Here is a 15,467-nt window from a genome sequence, read left to right as displayed (position 1 = left end):
AAAAGTTCGTTCACAGGTAGAAATCACATAGCAACTTAAAGCAATACTCAACTGTCAACCTGCCCATACCTCAGGTTTTTTCCCCCATAATGACTTGAATTTTCTGTATTTGGGCAAGCCCTGGGATGGCACCAGCTCACCCCAACATTAGCTCCAACATGCAGCCTGGCCTCATCTGGAGAAAGTACAATTTGTCATCGCATGAATACATAGCGTCTATAACCTCACACAGCGGAAAGCCCCAGTCCTTAAGGTCAAGTGAGCCTAAGGGAAGCAAGATCCACACACTCACCTCTCAGAAGTCTTCACAGTTCATAGCAACCAGCCAGTAAGAATGAACTATGACAATGCACACTGGTGAACAGGTTGCTCAAACTGATGAAAAGGTTTGCATTTCTGTACATATAAAACAGATAGGAAGAGGAACATATCTACAAATAGGTACAAAATATTTGTCTTCCTGTACATGCCTTAGTTTTTACAGTAGACACAAAAGAAACCTGAAGGAAGATCATGCAACAGTTTCTCATCCAGATACTCCAAGGTGCTGAGACCCATCACAACATGCTTAAACATCATCTTGGTAAAGAAAAAAACCTTTATTTTGTACAAGCTGGAGAAAATACTTAAAAACCAAGCAAGTGAGGAGCTGTAAATAAGGTAAAACACCATCTTCAAATAGCAAACAAAACCCCATCCCCTCCCCAGCTCTGATATAACATTCCCAAGGCAAGAACAAACCGTACGCAGCCTGTGCTTCAGCAGAGGACATCTGGAGTTCACAGCACATGCTGGGAACCATCCTGCTGCTGGTGAGAGCTGTCCTTGCTGGAGGCTGGGGTGGTACACCTAGATCTCCCTGAGCACCAAGGCAGTCTGCAGAGTTCACGTTTCCTCAGGAGGCAACCACCATGCCGCCACCACAAACCCTGACGATGATGACCCCTAACGATCAAAGAGGGGTAACAAATCATCAAGAGGAACCATCCACCACCACTACAAAACAAACATATTTGCACACTGTTGTCCACATTCAAGTGAAGAACAGGACCCAGTATGGAACCCCCTTGAAGATCTCACACACTAGGACTGAAATCCATGCCCCGGATAGTCCTACTCAGCATCTACTCAGCTTTTCCCGTCACCACAGTATTTGTTCATCCCAGAACTCACAACACATTTGCCTTGTCAGACAGAAAAGCAAAACCCCAAATAATTTTTAAAATGTATAATGGAGGGTGAGGGTAGGGAAGGAAGAAAACCAGGAAGTTGGAGTACAGCCAAACAGTATCTTCCAGAGGATCCTGAGCAAAGTTCAAGACTGAAGCAGCTGATATCTGAACGCCAAGGAGCAACAGGACCTGTTCAGTTTGCTCAGCCGCTCCAGCGATGCTTTTCCCCAGGCTTTAGCTCCCTCTGTGGGACTCTGAGACAATCCCTGCTCAAAAAGAAGCACAGTTAGAATCCAGGACTGCACCATTTTCCTGCGCACAGGTTTGCCCTGAGCCGGGACAACAGGCTTGCTGCAGCCCAAGCCGCAGGGACACCACCTTGCAGCAGCTGAAAACAGGTACGATGGACCCATTCCTAAAGTACAGCCACATACCCCAACCTCAGCCACCTTCAGAAACACTGGAGTCTGAACTCCTTCCTGCCAGGCAGGACTGCAGAATTTTGAGTCATCTTCACAGACAGCTGAGGCTGCAGGGAGAACTGCACTGCAGCACCAGCCCTGCACTTGCACATCATGCCAGAGACCTGCCAGGAGCAGCGAGGCATTTCTGCACACCGCCCCCCCTATTATCCCACTTCTGTTAATATTTAGGCTGCAATCAACTTCAGCGTTAGGAACTACAGACACCTCTAAGAGGTTCTATCGGCTGTTTTTCCTTCTCTGTCCTTGCCGACACGAAGATGGCCAGAGACTTTCCACTTGTATCAGCACAGGTGCTAATGCCAGTAGCCGGCCTTTACAAACCAGCATGCTTCCCTGAACCCCTGGGAGCTGGAAATGTAATTCTGCTGAGCTGCATGTTCCTCCAAAAGCATTTCTCAGAGCTCTGTTATGGAAAAAAGCGAACTGGGAACGAGGAATCCCTTTTGATTAGTTTTTTGTGGGTGGGGTGAGGTGTTTGTGTTCGTGGTGTTTTGTTTTGTTTTCCCTTAAGCCAAGTTGGTGACAATTTTACTTCCTTTCTTCAGGGCTGGCTCCAAAAAACTGAACACAGCACAATTCTGTCTCATTACATTCAAGATTTACTGTCCTGCCTTTCTGCAAAATACAGCTCCTTCTCCCAAGCCATGGGGGATTAACATGAAGTTGAGCTACAAAAGCTGCTACTTGGCTTTTTAAAACTTCTAAAAATCTTTTTGAAAGGAGGAAAACCCTCTTGAAGTCATCTATGCCAGAGATAAGATGCTTGCTTCTACCCTTGAAAGACTCTAGGGATGCTAGAGAGTTGAGCCCCTCTACAGCCCCATGAAACGGGCTGATGAGCTCTTTGACTCCACCTTCCCATATTTACACAGCCTGCGTACAAGGGGACTTAAATTACATTAATAAAGTTAATGACAAGTCTTCAATAGAGGAAATAACAGGACTTGCCTCTGCCTACAGTCCCATGAGATCGTTTAATTGTTCTGCATGCTGTTAAAATAAAATTAAACTAATAAGAACAGCTTTTGAACAGCTGGGTGCCTTGGAGCAGTGGGAGCCTGACATCTGCCCTCTCTCCCCATGGAATTCAGGAGGCTCCTCTTCTTTTTGCAAAAACAATTGTTTCAATTATACAAATTGAAAAGAATTATCAATTGATTAAAAAAAAAATCCTGTTTTTTCAGGCTTTGTTGTTTGGGAGGAAAAGAAACAGATGTATGTGAGAGAGGTCTGCTCAGAGAGACCTACCAAACCCAACACACTGCTTTCTTTTCAGGATGCTCAGCCCTCACGGTACCCCACGACCCAGGCAGGCTGGCTGCCTTTCAGACTCAGCCCTTTCTACTGAGTGTGACCTGCAGGGTAAGTGCTTCCATGGAGGGTGGGAGAGACACAAGTACACAGGGCTTCATACTCTTTCCAAAGAGACTGCAGTTCCCAGCACATCACATTTTTTACCTAAGCAGTCAGGACAGCTGACCTGTTTTTACCTCCTTCAGCTGCGCTCTGCTACTGAAGAGCATGCTACCAATGTCTGCTTCACAGACAGAAACCCCCCCAGCACCCCAGCCCCAAGTGCTCTCACATGGATTATCTGACACCCCTGCGTGTCCTGTGGCTGTCAGTCGTGAGGTGAAGCGCGAGGCAACAAAATGCCAACACAACTTGACCAAAGCTAGGACGTCAGTGTTCAGTCTTGTACCTAAGATGATGAAGAACTTCTGACAATTTCTATGTCAGCTTGGATGAATCACCCACCGATTTCTTTCTAGGATGATCAGGGATAATGCAGCAGGGATTGCATTACCTTATGAGGAATACTTGGGGCACTAAAAACATCCGAACCGCGCAGCCCTGAAGAAATGTATGCGTGCGTGGTATTTCGTATTAGAAGGAGCCGCTAATTCCTCTTGTTCAGTTTTCACTGGTGTTCTGTCCTTGCGGCCAGGCAGCACTGAAGTCTATTTCCCCATTTTACAGGCTCGAGTAACAGACACTACCCCAGCTCACAGGGAAGGGGAGTGGATCGGTTCTGTAAGTGGTTTCACCCCAAAGGAACACGATGTGGAGCTGCTGTAGAGTCAGACAGGGAACCTTCTCAGCAGCAGCACAAACCTACCTCTCTGTCAAACACGTATTCCCCACCCCTCATATCACGAGGCTGCACACAGGCAGGGCAGAAGGAAAGACTCACGCTAGGTTTTTACCGAGGAAGAAGAAATCAACACTGCAATGTAGGCAGCCCAGGCTCAGGTGCTGGAAAGCAGGGGTTTCGTCCGCTCAGGGTCCAGCACGTCCTTGTTCTTGTGGGGTTCTGGGCACTGCCAGGAGCTGTTTGATCTTTGCAAAGGCCAATCCAACTCATCGCAGTGGCAACAACAAATGGAGGAAAACAGCCGAGTCTGGACCACCCGTGTACAGAGGACAAACATGATACAGTTGGCACCTCCTTGGAACGTGTTACCAATTCCCTGCAAGGGCAAGAAAGGAGTTAACCAGTGCCGTTCCTACGGGCACCCCCAAGAGAAGAGCAAACGTCCTGTCAGACTGGCTATAGCACTGCCCAACCGACAGTCGGCAACTTCCACCTAAATGAGAAAAACAGATTCAGAAAAATCAACGCAAAGCCGGCCAGGTGGTGCTGTCGGCGGCCGTTTCCACAGCCTGGCCAGGGGAGGAGCCGGCCGAGCCCTGCTGACGGACAGACACACAACATTCCTGGTCTAAGCCTGCTTTTCCTGCAAGCAGCCAGCATTGCCAGACTCTCCCATTGCAGCCACGCTCTGCAGCCACCAGATGCTGCTGGAGCAGCTGGTGCTGAGCATCCCGGATAGCGCTGGCCAGCAAGGAGCACGCGTTCTTGCAACACGCACGTTGTTTTACCGGTACACTCTGCATCCTGCCACAGAAGAGTGATATTAAGAGCCACAAAGCCTTATCTCCCTCCCAGATCCTCCTCCTAATGGATTTCCTAGCAAATACTTACGTGCAGGACAACCAGGACTGAATTTTGCACTGCAGGGGAGTTACAGAGGGTCAGAATGAATCGCACAGTGCTCCAGATGCGGAGGATGATAAAGATCACAGGGATGAGAATCAACTTCTTATCTGCTATGGAAGTCCGGGGCTGAAATGCAGGTGCTCTTGAGAGAATCGGGCGATACTCTGAGAGAGCCGCGTGCTTCCATGGAGGGTGGGAGAGACACAAAAACATGAACAAAAAGCTACACACATTGGACATTTAGCTCCATGGGGTTCTTTCCAAAGCAAACTAAATTTTTGCATCTGGAGGGAAGTTAAGAGGGACACAGCTCTGAGCACTCATCTTCAGCCACATTCAGGCCTTGCTAATGCAAACATTCCTGCTGAAGCCAGGGAGCGGCAAATAAAGGATATCCGGCCCTTATCAGAGCCTAACCAGGTCATAACAAGATAAAAAAAAAAACGTGGTGCTCCATAAAATAGGTTTGCTGGGCCAGTGGCCTAGCCCCATTGCTGTTGGCTTTACCACTTTGTAAAAACACGGCTAAGAGTTTGGCCTTGGGAACACCTCTGATTGACAGAGAGAAACACACACACACACAGAGGGAGAAGACTAGCTCATCCTTCTCAAACTATTCAAGCTTTTGGCCTCCACCACAGCCAGCAAGTTCCACAAGGCATTTATGCCCATGTGAACCAGTCCTTCAGTACGTTTGTACAGAACCTGCTGCCCAATTTCTGACCATGCACTGTCAGCAATGGGCTTCCATAGATTAGGACAAGCCAGCAAACCTCTCCATACCAGCACACGTAGACAAAACCCAGGGATGTGTGCCCTGGCTCAGGGTGGTTGGAGGCGTAAGGTCTATGAGACCTTCCTACGGTAGAAGCTACTGGAGGCACTCAGATTCCTGGGTGGGGAGAGCAGGTCGGCACAGCACACGGAGCAGCTGCTGGGACACACGATGCTGACTACCAGGGTGTTAACATGGGTGAAGAGACTGAAACCCAGGATAGCCAACCTGCAGAAAACTATTCCTCCCATCATCAAGGCTACAGAGCACACACAGCTTTGATGCACAGTATTCTCCTTTAGTCCAGTGCTCCCAGCCCTGGCACCTTACCTCCTCTAGAACAGAGCTGTATGACAACATTGCACGCTGGCCCAAGCCAAACCCCGCTGAGGGCTTTCAGTGCAGCTTCCTACCTGCTTCCATGCAGTCTTTTCCATTCGGAAAGCCCCTAGTACACACGCCACGTGTGTCCCCCATAACAGCTATTTCCATAATTTCTCCTGCCTCTCAGACTGTGCAGAAGCCACGACTGCAAAGCCCACTTCAGCCATTAACACAGCCCAAATGCAGCCCTGGTTGCCTGCTGCTCTTCCTTGAAAGTGGGAGACCGCCCAACAGTAAAGAGGCTTAGTAAGCTGGCTACCAGACTTGGGAAAATCCCTGGTGATGAAAACAGAGATGCTCCAGTCCAGATAGCCCTGTGCGCTGCTGGAGCAGCAGTCTGAGTCACTGTCTGAGTGATGAGTGCCTGCCCTCAGCACTGCTCCTCTAAGGGTCTGGGCAGGGAGTGGGGAAGGGAGAGCGCAGTGCCCAAGAATCCCTGGCAGAGGGAGAGGGTGGGAGCCTGGCCGGGCAGGGGGTCAGGTTGCCCAGCAGTCACACTGCTATCTTTGACAGCTGCTGGAACACAGCGTCCTGTCCGATTCGTGTCAGGTGATGGTGACAGGCACTAGACCAGCAAGTCCTGCCCAGCTCCCCCTTTCCCAGGACTATTAGGACTGATTAAGACTAGGTTGTTCTTCCAACGGTCTGCAGGATCCTGCCCCAACCAGATTTGTGTTTACCACTAACTACAACTGCCATAGCTGCACCACAGCAAGCACATTTGCAGTGGCAGCATTCTCCAGAAGGACATCTGTTCAGATGTAGGTCTTTTCCCCCCTAATACAACTTAAGAGAAAAAAAGGAATCTCTGGAGGTAGTTCCTCCTGTCACTCTCAATCGATATTTCTTTATTACACAAATGTGTTCCAAATGCTGGATTCTTTGTCTTCACAAGGAACAGCAAGAAGCAAATAAGCCTCTAAATTCTGAAACCCTCCTGGGACAGGGTGTCTTCCTCTACTGTGTGTGTGCAGGGTGTCTAATGCTATATAGTGCCCAAACTCCCAAATGAGGCTTTATACTGCTAATACAAAACAGGTATTCATAAACACAAGCTATCATTAGAGGTAAGTCCAGACACCAATCTCACACTTGGTACAAGTGCAACTCTGTGGACGACTGATTAAAGCCGGATTTTGTCCTTCACATCCCGTTTCAATTCTTACTGTAAGGATTTACATTTCATTCATATACATTCCATAACCCCCTAAGTTTTCAGAAGGCTTTTACATTCTTCTTGTGCTAAGTCACTGTGTAATCATGTTGCAGGGTGCTCGATCAGGTGTACTGCTTCTGTCAGTGGTGGGTGCATTTTGGCAGTATATGAAGCAATTGCTGCCTGTGTAGCTGCTAAATATGCAGCAAAATCTTCAGAGCATGGGAGGATAAAAATCACATAGCAAGTCTGCAACTAAGTTGAAAGCAGCAAAATACTCACCGCTCTATTAATGTGCTTCTTGATGAGAATGTAGAGCACTGGCAAAGTCACATAGGCCAGTATCTCCCAAACTTTCCCCGTCAACAACATCCACAAGAGACGATCCTCTGCATCCAAGTTGACCCAACACCACCCCACAGAAACATTCGAGGCATCATAGCCGATCTTCTTCAGAGCAACAGCCGCCACCGTAATGCCAAAGGGAACTCCCCAGCTGAGGAAAGAACGTGAAGAGCAGGGTTAAGCCTCAGGGTTAAGGACTCAGTTTAGTCCCTCCAGCCTCTGGGAGAATGGGTGACAGGCCAAGGGATTCTTCATCAGACAGGATGCCAATACTTATTCCCAAACATCAACAGTCCTGCATCAGGCCGAAGGGAAGCGACTGGCATACAGGTATTGGACTGCGTGTGAACATGGACTGTAAATCCACTCCCTAAGGACCTACCCGAGGAACCTGGATCCCCAGTCCTGAAGGACAGATACATAGTGATGTGCTACACTTCAAAGTGGAACCTGGCCTGCACAGCAAGCACCTAGGGTCCAGCAGGGTGAACGGGAGACATCCCACCAGCTCCCCTTCTCCCGCTCTCTCCTGGATACAAGGTGAAGTCAAGGATGGGACAAGGCCAGAGCACTGAACAATGTGACTCTGCTGTAGGACCCAGCCATTCAGGAGCAAGCTGGCCGATCAGAGCTTTCACAACACAAGCACCCAAATCCCACATTCTGATTCTTAAGTGACACTTGGCACATAGAGGACCAGCACACAAAGAAATCCGTACTTTTATTCCATCAGTTGTTGTGTGTGTTTGTTCGTTATGTTTTTAAGTGGAGGTGTAGCAAAAGGATAATTTCTGAAGGACAATGGGCATATTTCTTCCCAACGAAAAGCACTGGCAGTACCAGCAAAAAGCTAAGAAAGGAAAGAGGAGCCATATTCACGTAATTTGAAGCTGTGTTTTGACTTTGGCTTCCCTCTTTTGCCTATTTGCAAAGGCAAATACAGGAAAGCATTTAGAAGAAAAAATAACTGTGGTGACACACATGAGTTAAGTCACTCAACAGCTTGGGCTGCCCACAAAACACCATGAGGAAGAACTGAAAAATTCCATGAGCCCAAACGTAAAAGTGCTCGGCGCCTTCCTGGGTGCTGTTAATACCCAGGACTTTACAGGCCTGCCCCAGCCCATGACGCACAACTCACAAGTTACTCCACAACTGAAACAGTGCCCTGCCTTCAGCTGAATGCATCACTTGCCCTTCCCATGTTCACCCTCAGAGAAAGGTTCTGCAGAGCCTTAACAGGGACAAGGGACACTCCAATGAATGACACGAATGCTTCAGAGAGTGCTCAGACTGAGCTTCCAGCATAGCCCTCCTGGTCTCTCCAGACTCAAAGAAAACAAAGCCATTACTGTATTGCTTTCATTACCTTCCTGGCTCACACTCTTATTTCACTGACAGCCTGTGGCAGCTGCAGAGAGCGTGAAAAGGATCTTCCTCCTAAAATCAGTTTCACGTGCACCAGAGTATGTAGGCAGCCAGCAGTTGTCTAGATCAGATTATCTGAAATTCCACAGCCCAGCTGAAAAATCACGAGATAATCCCACAACATTAGATTTCAAAAATACCCCATTTCCTACTCTTAAATAATGCCTGTTCACAAAACAAACCAAATGTAAATACAGCGCTGTAAAAATCTCAAGAGTCAATCTTGTAGCATGTTTAGAACATTTTGTTTCAATGTTCAGTTCGGAACAGCCAGTGCTAATCCAAGACAACGTTGTAATTTAAGGACAGTTATGCTGCGGGAAGTCCTCCCCATGCTGTTACCAGAGCAGGCTTTCTAAAAACATTCCAAACAGCACCACCACGAAAGCTTCCACACAACTCAGGACTGATTTTGGTAAAAGCCTGAAAACAAGGATTACAGATGCAAAGACGTCCAAATTTCAGTACACTTGGAAGAACTGACCACTAAGGTAAAGAATTCAAGAGAACTGGCACTTACTTAAAGAAAATATGTTAAGGGCACACAAGCACCAAGAAAAAGGAAGCATATTAAGAAACTAATTTGCCTAAATAATGATCTCCATGGTGACCTGAAACTAAAAGAGAACTATATGAGAAGATAAAACCAGGTCAAATTACTATGCATGGATATAAGAGAGAGCAGCGTTAAGTACATACCGGCAACTAAGTGAGGCCGCAGTAGGGAATAACAGACTGCTAGGCAAGGGACTTCAAATCTTCAAGCATCTAAGTAGTAAAAGGAAAAATGTGGAATAAAACTGCCACACATTAAAGCAGTTAATTTTCACTGACAGTGTACTGGGATGAGATGGCTAGTACAACTAACACCAAGGATAAAGGATTACAAGCTCAAAGGGAAGTTACAAAGTATCTAGAAAGCAATCAGACATCTCAGTGAACTTCTTCAGCTCCATTTTAGAAAATTGGAAAGGAGAACTGAGACCAGTGACATGATCATTCTTAAGAACCCCTAAATGACAGATTCCCAAGGACGGGAAGATATTAATGCTTTATACACATCTAGAAGAACGGAGGAACAAAAGAATCAGAATACTATACACCCAAGGCATATGTGAAGACCGGAACAAAAAGGATCCAAGATAACACAGAGGAGCCCCAAAGACAGCGCAGTTATGTAGGCTGGGCCGCTCAAAAGCACGTGTGCATCTAAACGCACTAAATGCAAACTGTGGGAGAGAAGGGAAAGACAACCACTTGTATCCCTGTAAAAAGGCTGGCAGCCCCACCTCTAAGGCAGACACAACGGTATCTAATCTCTGTATACTTCCCTAATACAGGCCCTAGCAACCTATTAACAAAGACACATGCAACCCAGCATATTTTTCCACATTAACAGCAACACTGCCTTTATACAAGGTAAGATGGGGACCCTGAAAACTGCAGCAGCGTACAACTCAAGTTGTATGGGTTTTCTTGTCCTCAGTACGCCTGGGTCAGATTGCTTAATACCACACTTTGATCTACGCAGCACAGCTGCCTCCCCTGCCAGAGGGCAGATTTGCTGTCACCTGCCTGCACAGGTTAGGCAACAAACCGTCCTCCCAGCAAGCCTACAGGCAACTCCTTCTGGGGACAGGAATTTTTACTCTGTAAAGAGAGACAAATCGGTCTTCTGGATATACCAGCCAATTTCAGGAAAGAGCTTTAGCACACATTGTAAGCAGAACTCCAGACCAAGTCTGTTGCTATTTAATTTCTGCTCCCCCCGCAACATCAAGCAGTTCGCAGTACCCAACTACCTGGAACCAAGCAGAGACTCCTCCCAGAGAAGCCTGCAAGAGCCACACTTCGGTTGGCCTGACCTAAAAGCTTTTATAAACTAAATGATAAAGCCACAGCAAATTTCAAAAGATCCTGCACCTTACAGGCAACATGGAGCGACTTCAGTCCGGTTCTGCAACGGAGCACCCGGCACTGTCACAGTCAGCCGCGAGGACCCAGGTGTACAACACAGTAGTACCTGAAAGGATCCCCAAGTTCTCTGTGGACATGCATGGTTATAAACGTCTATTTAAGTGCACACAGATCTATTTTACTTATATATATGTATATACACACACACACACAAGTAAGCATATATATGCTTCTAACCATCTGCATAGCCTGATCACGAAATGCAAATACTTCAGAGGCTGACAGAAATTGCTATCAAAAGCAAATAAACAATCCCAAGGTGGGTTCTGGTCCATTCCTCACCCTGAGTTTGGATCAGCTACTCTCACAGCAAAGATTACATTACCCAGTTAAGTGATACTTGATATTTGGATATCCAGAACGAGTGAGGTAGCCAGGAAATTTACACTCCGGATGCTAAAACTTACACCTTACGACTACAGAAATATTTTTAAAGCTAATAGCAAGCCTGTTTTCAAAGCTCATCCGAGTTCAACAAGTAAAACCAAAGCAGAGCCTATAGCTCTCTAATTTACCAGTAGAATAGGTGGATGTGTTACCACATCAAGGATTCCAATAAGGAACAAACCTGTTTGACAGGTTTGATCCAGTGTGCCATCCTAATTTCCCTAAAAAGAAAATTTCAGGTGCTGACTTCCAACATATATTTAGTCAGCTCCACTCAGCTAAAGAACAAACAGTCTCTGGTTATACTCAACATTAAAAAAGTATCCATCTTCACAAACACTTGCCCCCTATGAGTAACTGCTTGTGAAGAACAGAAAACATGCAATGACAAAACTCCATCCTGCCTTGAATCCCTTCCAGAAGGGTGTCTCAGAATGGCTCTTCACACAACGATCACTGAATGACTGCATTAGCAACCTATGAAGCAAGGAGGGTGGGGAAAAAAATCCCAGTTGCTTGCCTAGACAAAAATACTGGAAACTTATCTTTATAGCCATAAAACATCACCTGCTTTTTTCAACCTTTTCTTTTTTCCCCAGACAGGTTTCCCTCACCTACCTTCTGCAATTAATGTATGCGCTAGTATCTTTTCTTATCAGTTGCAACAGTTCTCATCTGCATGGTACCAAAAGATTTTTTAGCTAACAGCACCAGAGAGCGCCAGGTAGCACTTTGAAGCACTGGGAAGTGTCAGAGGAAGCCATCTCCAAGCATTATGTCCAGAATTTGATTATATGACTGAGTTCTCAAGTAATGATAGGAGTGCAGGTAAGGAAAGGAAGGTATGTCACAAGGGGATGGGAAGAGAACAAGTTCTCACTTGTTTTCTCTGGCTTTTCATACAGATCATAAAGCAGAAAGAAGCTTTAAACACTGGCTGTGCACAGAAGCGTGGGAGCCATTTACAAAGCAGAACCTGGCAATAGGTCTTCAGTGACAGCTCTCTATATTGCCCTTTGAAAAGAGCAAGTGGAGCTGATCAATACCAAGAAGATGGCATTTTATTTTTACTGCAAATACCTGAAAATAAACCTAGCAAATCTACCCAGAGGAAGTTCAGTTTGAACACTGCTTTCCTCTCTGTTGCAGGGTTAGAGCAATCTTTCAGGATTTTTACAGTTTCAAAGAGAGCGCACAGGTTGCGGCCAACATTATTCCAGTGAATCTGCCCGTTTCCAAATAGCTAAGAAGCACTAAACCAGATGGAGAAGTTAAAAGTACAGACAAAGGGCACACGACAAGTGATGAGCAGACAGGAAAACTACAAATAGGCCAGATGTGCATCAACTCTTGGATGTAGCCCAACATAGCCAGCATGCCCATAAAGAAGTCAGACTCCTTTTTTCTGTGCCTTTAGCAACATACGGCTCTTGACTGGCACTCCACCCTCTCCATAATGCTTATAGCCCTGCTCCATTCACTTGAAATGAAATAACCTAACAAACTCCACTGTCTCGCTGTATCCTGTTTCAACCTCACCAACAACAGCCTGATGTACCCCGATGCATGCGCAGTCACTTCTGGCCTCCTCACATGCAGACCGTGCTGTCAAGCAACCATCAGAACAGGTAGGGCAGGAATCCAAGTCGCTCCTTAATTCACACCCCACCTCAGCGTCTTTCTCCTGCCCACCTACACCTGGACTTGACTCTAATTCAATCACCTCCCAGGTGATGCTGATAGAAAATAAAAGGTGACAAATACTTGATAAAGAAAAAGAAAATCCAGTACTTTCCCTGATGTTTTGGGTTTTTCTTTCCCCTAAAGCAAGTCATTCCTCTTATGATTTCTTGCAAAAGCTTGGCAGCACAGAGGACTAAAGCATCACTGTTTTGCTTAGTGTGGAGGTAGCACATGATTCCACAAGCTCAAACAGCATAATGAAAGCTTTCACCGAACATGACATGGAAAATCAGCTCACTAAGTAGCAGAAACTGAGACCTAAAGCTACACTGTGGTCTGTTTTGTCTTGGTTTCAATCAAACATGCCAAAACAACCTTCAGAATCCTTTCCAGCAGCCTCCTCACTTGTAGGCTCCATTCTCCTATGAACACTGAATCACAGCAACCCGCCTGGGGGGAGGGGAAGGATCTGGAGACCAGGCTGACAGTGGGAAGTCGGGGACCCACAGAAACAGGTCCCCAACACAGGAGATTTGGCAGCAGCAGACAGGTCTTGCAAACCCAAGTTTCGTGGTATTATTTCTAGGACATCAGAGCAGATTGTGGAGGGAAAGCGGAAACCAGGATTTTTAGGGTCCTTATCCCTTGCCAGCGATTTTTTTCATGTGACCTTAAGCAAAAGGTTTTTAAGTTTTCCACATCTCTGTTTCTTTGCTTGGGAGGGGAGGGGGAGAAGTAAGCAGGGCTGGTTGGTTAAAAGACGGCACAATCCCTGTTTGAAAGGAACTTGAGGACGCGCTACCCTTAAGGCAAGCGCGGGTGACCAAAGCGCCCACCCGAGCGTGCAGCACGCAGCAGTGGTGGCTCCTGGCCGCGGGGTGGCTGCCTGTGGGGTCCACACCTCGGGTCCTCCCAGGAACAGCTGACAGCACCCACCTCACGACATGGAAGCAGCAGAGCAAGCCTGTGCCCGTAGGCGAGCCCCTCACGATGGTGACATAGAGGTAAAGGGCGATGGCCATGGTCCAGAAGAAGGAGCTGGTGTTGGAGAAGGTGGACAGGGCACCCTGCAGCACGCAATCCCACGAGGTCCTGTCAAAGTCCTGCAGCACCCCGTAAAAGTACGAGAGGGCCGAGAGGAGGTCTGCCAGCGACAAGTAGAGCAGGAGCTGCCGGGGGCGGGTCCGCAGCTCCGGCCACAGGGCATGGGTGCAAACCAGCAGGCTGGAGCCCAGGAAGGAAAGCACGCAGGAGACCAGCACGACGGCCCGCTCCGAGGCGTACAGCTCCGTGGGGGGCAGCGGCGCGGACATGCCGGGGGCGCGCAGGGAGCGGCACCGGCAGCAGCGCGGCGGCGGGCGGGCGGGAGCCCCCAGCGGCGGCGGGGCGGGGCCAGGCACGCCTGGAGGGGCGGGGAGGGGAGAGGCGGGGCGGGGAGAGGCGGGGCGGGGCCAGGCACGCCTGGAGGGGCGGGGAGGGGAGAGGCGGGGCGGGGAGGGGAGAGGCGGGGCGGGGAGGGGAGAGGCGGGGCGGGGAGGGGAGAGGCGGGGCGGGGAGGGGAGAGGCGGGGCGGGGAGGGGAGAGGCGGGGCGGGGAGGGGAGAGGCGGGGCGGGGAGGGGAGAGGCGGGGCGGGGAGGGGAGAGGCGGGGCGGGGCCAGGCACGCCTGGAGGGGCGGGGAGGGGAGAGGCGAGGCGAGGCGGGGAGAGGCGGGGCGGGGCCAGGCACGCCTGGAGGGGCGGGGCGGGGAGGGGCGGGGGCGGGGCGGGGAGGGGCGGGGCGGGGCGGGCGGGCCGGTCCCGCTCTCTCCACCACCGGCCTGGGGCGATCCCTGCAGCTGGCCGGACTTGTAACCGCTCCGGCCAGGGCACTTCGGAGACAACCGGCTGCGTGTCCCGGCGCCCAGAAACCACCTTTTCTCTGTAAATACATATACATCTGAAAAAAACCAACAACCACAGAAAAAACCCCAAACGACCCAAACCCGCCGCGCCTGCCAGCGCAATGGGACAGAAGGAACCGGTCCGGAAATAAACGCCTTCTGGGCTGTAAACTATCGCCTCCTGAAAGCCACACCGGCCACGGTTCCCCCCGCGCCCGCCCGGCAGCACCGCGGGCCCCGTCCTCGCGCAGCCGGGCCAGCAGAGACGACGGCGCGTGCCCCCGCACCGCACAGCCGTTACGTTTCTGCGGGTAAGAAGGTGCCTCCCCCGCCCCCCGGGAACGTGCACGCTGAGGCGCGTCCCTGCCCGCCGCTCCCGGCCCCGCAGAGCCCCCCGCCCCGCGGCCGGCGGAGCCACCGCCCGGTTGCCACTGGAGGCTGGTGGTGGTCCGGGCTCCCGTCCGCTCAAACGGTTTAACCGTTCCCGAGCCACGAAGGATCCCCGCTGAGCTCCGTGTTTGACGAGGTCTGTTCTGACCCGCAGAGCCATCTGCCTTACCCCCTGTCCAAGCTTCCCTCAGCACCCTGAAGCCATCTGACATACCCCAGAAAACACATCTGACAATTACCTTAAAAAACCCACAAATTATTCAGTGTTTGCATATTACTTTTGGCCATGGTGGCCTTTCAGTTTCACATTCCCATCTTCCAAACGGAGGAGGGGTTCCTCAACATTTCAAATTACTTCTTTTGACTCGTCTTGTATTTAGAACACACCATTTTACAACTAAGT

The 15,467-nt window shown here is 49.2% G+C and overlaps 1 protein-coding gene across 1 annotated transcript; it reads right to left on the bottom strand.

Annotated features, from left to right (window-relative positions):
- Window positions 1-581: 581 nt before the first annotated feature.
- On the bottom strand, window positions 582-14,176 carry GPR157 (G protein-coupled receptor 157). Its single transcript, XM_056332594.1, has 5 exons — window positions 13,730-14,176; window positions 7,256-7,469; window positions 4,644-4,838; window positions 3,852-4,128; window positions 582-1,438 (listed from the first exon to the last, which is right to left on the bottom strand). Exons 1-4 carry the CDS (start codon window positions 14,104-14,106, stop codon window positions 3,907-3,909), a joined length of 1,008 nt encoding a protein of 335 aa, XP_056188569.1. The 5' UTR covers window positions 14,107-14,176; the 3' UTR covers window positions 582-1,438; window positions 3,852-3,906.
- Window positions 14,177-15,467: the final 1,291 nt, after the last annotated feature.

This window comes from Falco biarmicus, chromosome 3 (assembly GCF_023638135.1).
Source record: "Falco biarmicus isolate bFalBia1 chromosome 3, bFalBia1.pri, whole genome shotgun sequence".
NCBI classification, from domain to species: domain Eukaryota; kingdom Metazoa; phylum Chordata; class Aves; order Falconiformes; family Falconidae; genus Falco; species Falco biarmicus.
Note: the sequence above shows the minus strand (reverse complement) of the source record. Positions and strands in the feature narration are given on the sequence as shown.

Excerpts from the sequence above, each read along its gene's own strand:
- GPR157 (XM_056332594.1), bottom strand. The coding sequence starts at position 14,106 with ATGTCCGCGCCGCTGCCCCCCACGGAGCTGTACGCCTCGGAGCGGGCC. Across the intron at positions 7,470-13,729 it reads TGCTGCTTCCATGTCGTGAG|CTGGGGAGTTCCCTTTGGCA; the intron begins GTGGGTGCTGTC and ends TTCTTTCCTCAG. Across the intron at positions 4,839-7,255 it reads AGAAGCACATTAATAGAGCG|CACGCGGCTCTCTCAGAGTA; the intron begins GTGAGTATTTTG and ends CCTCCATGGAAG.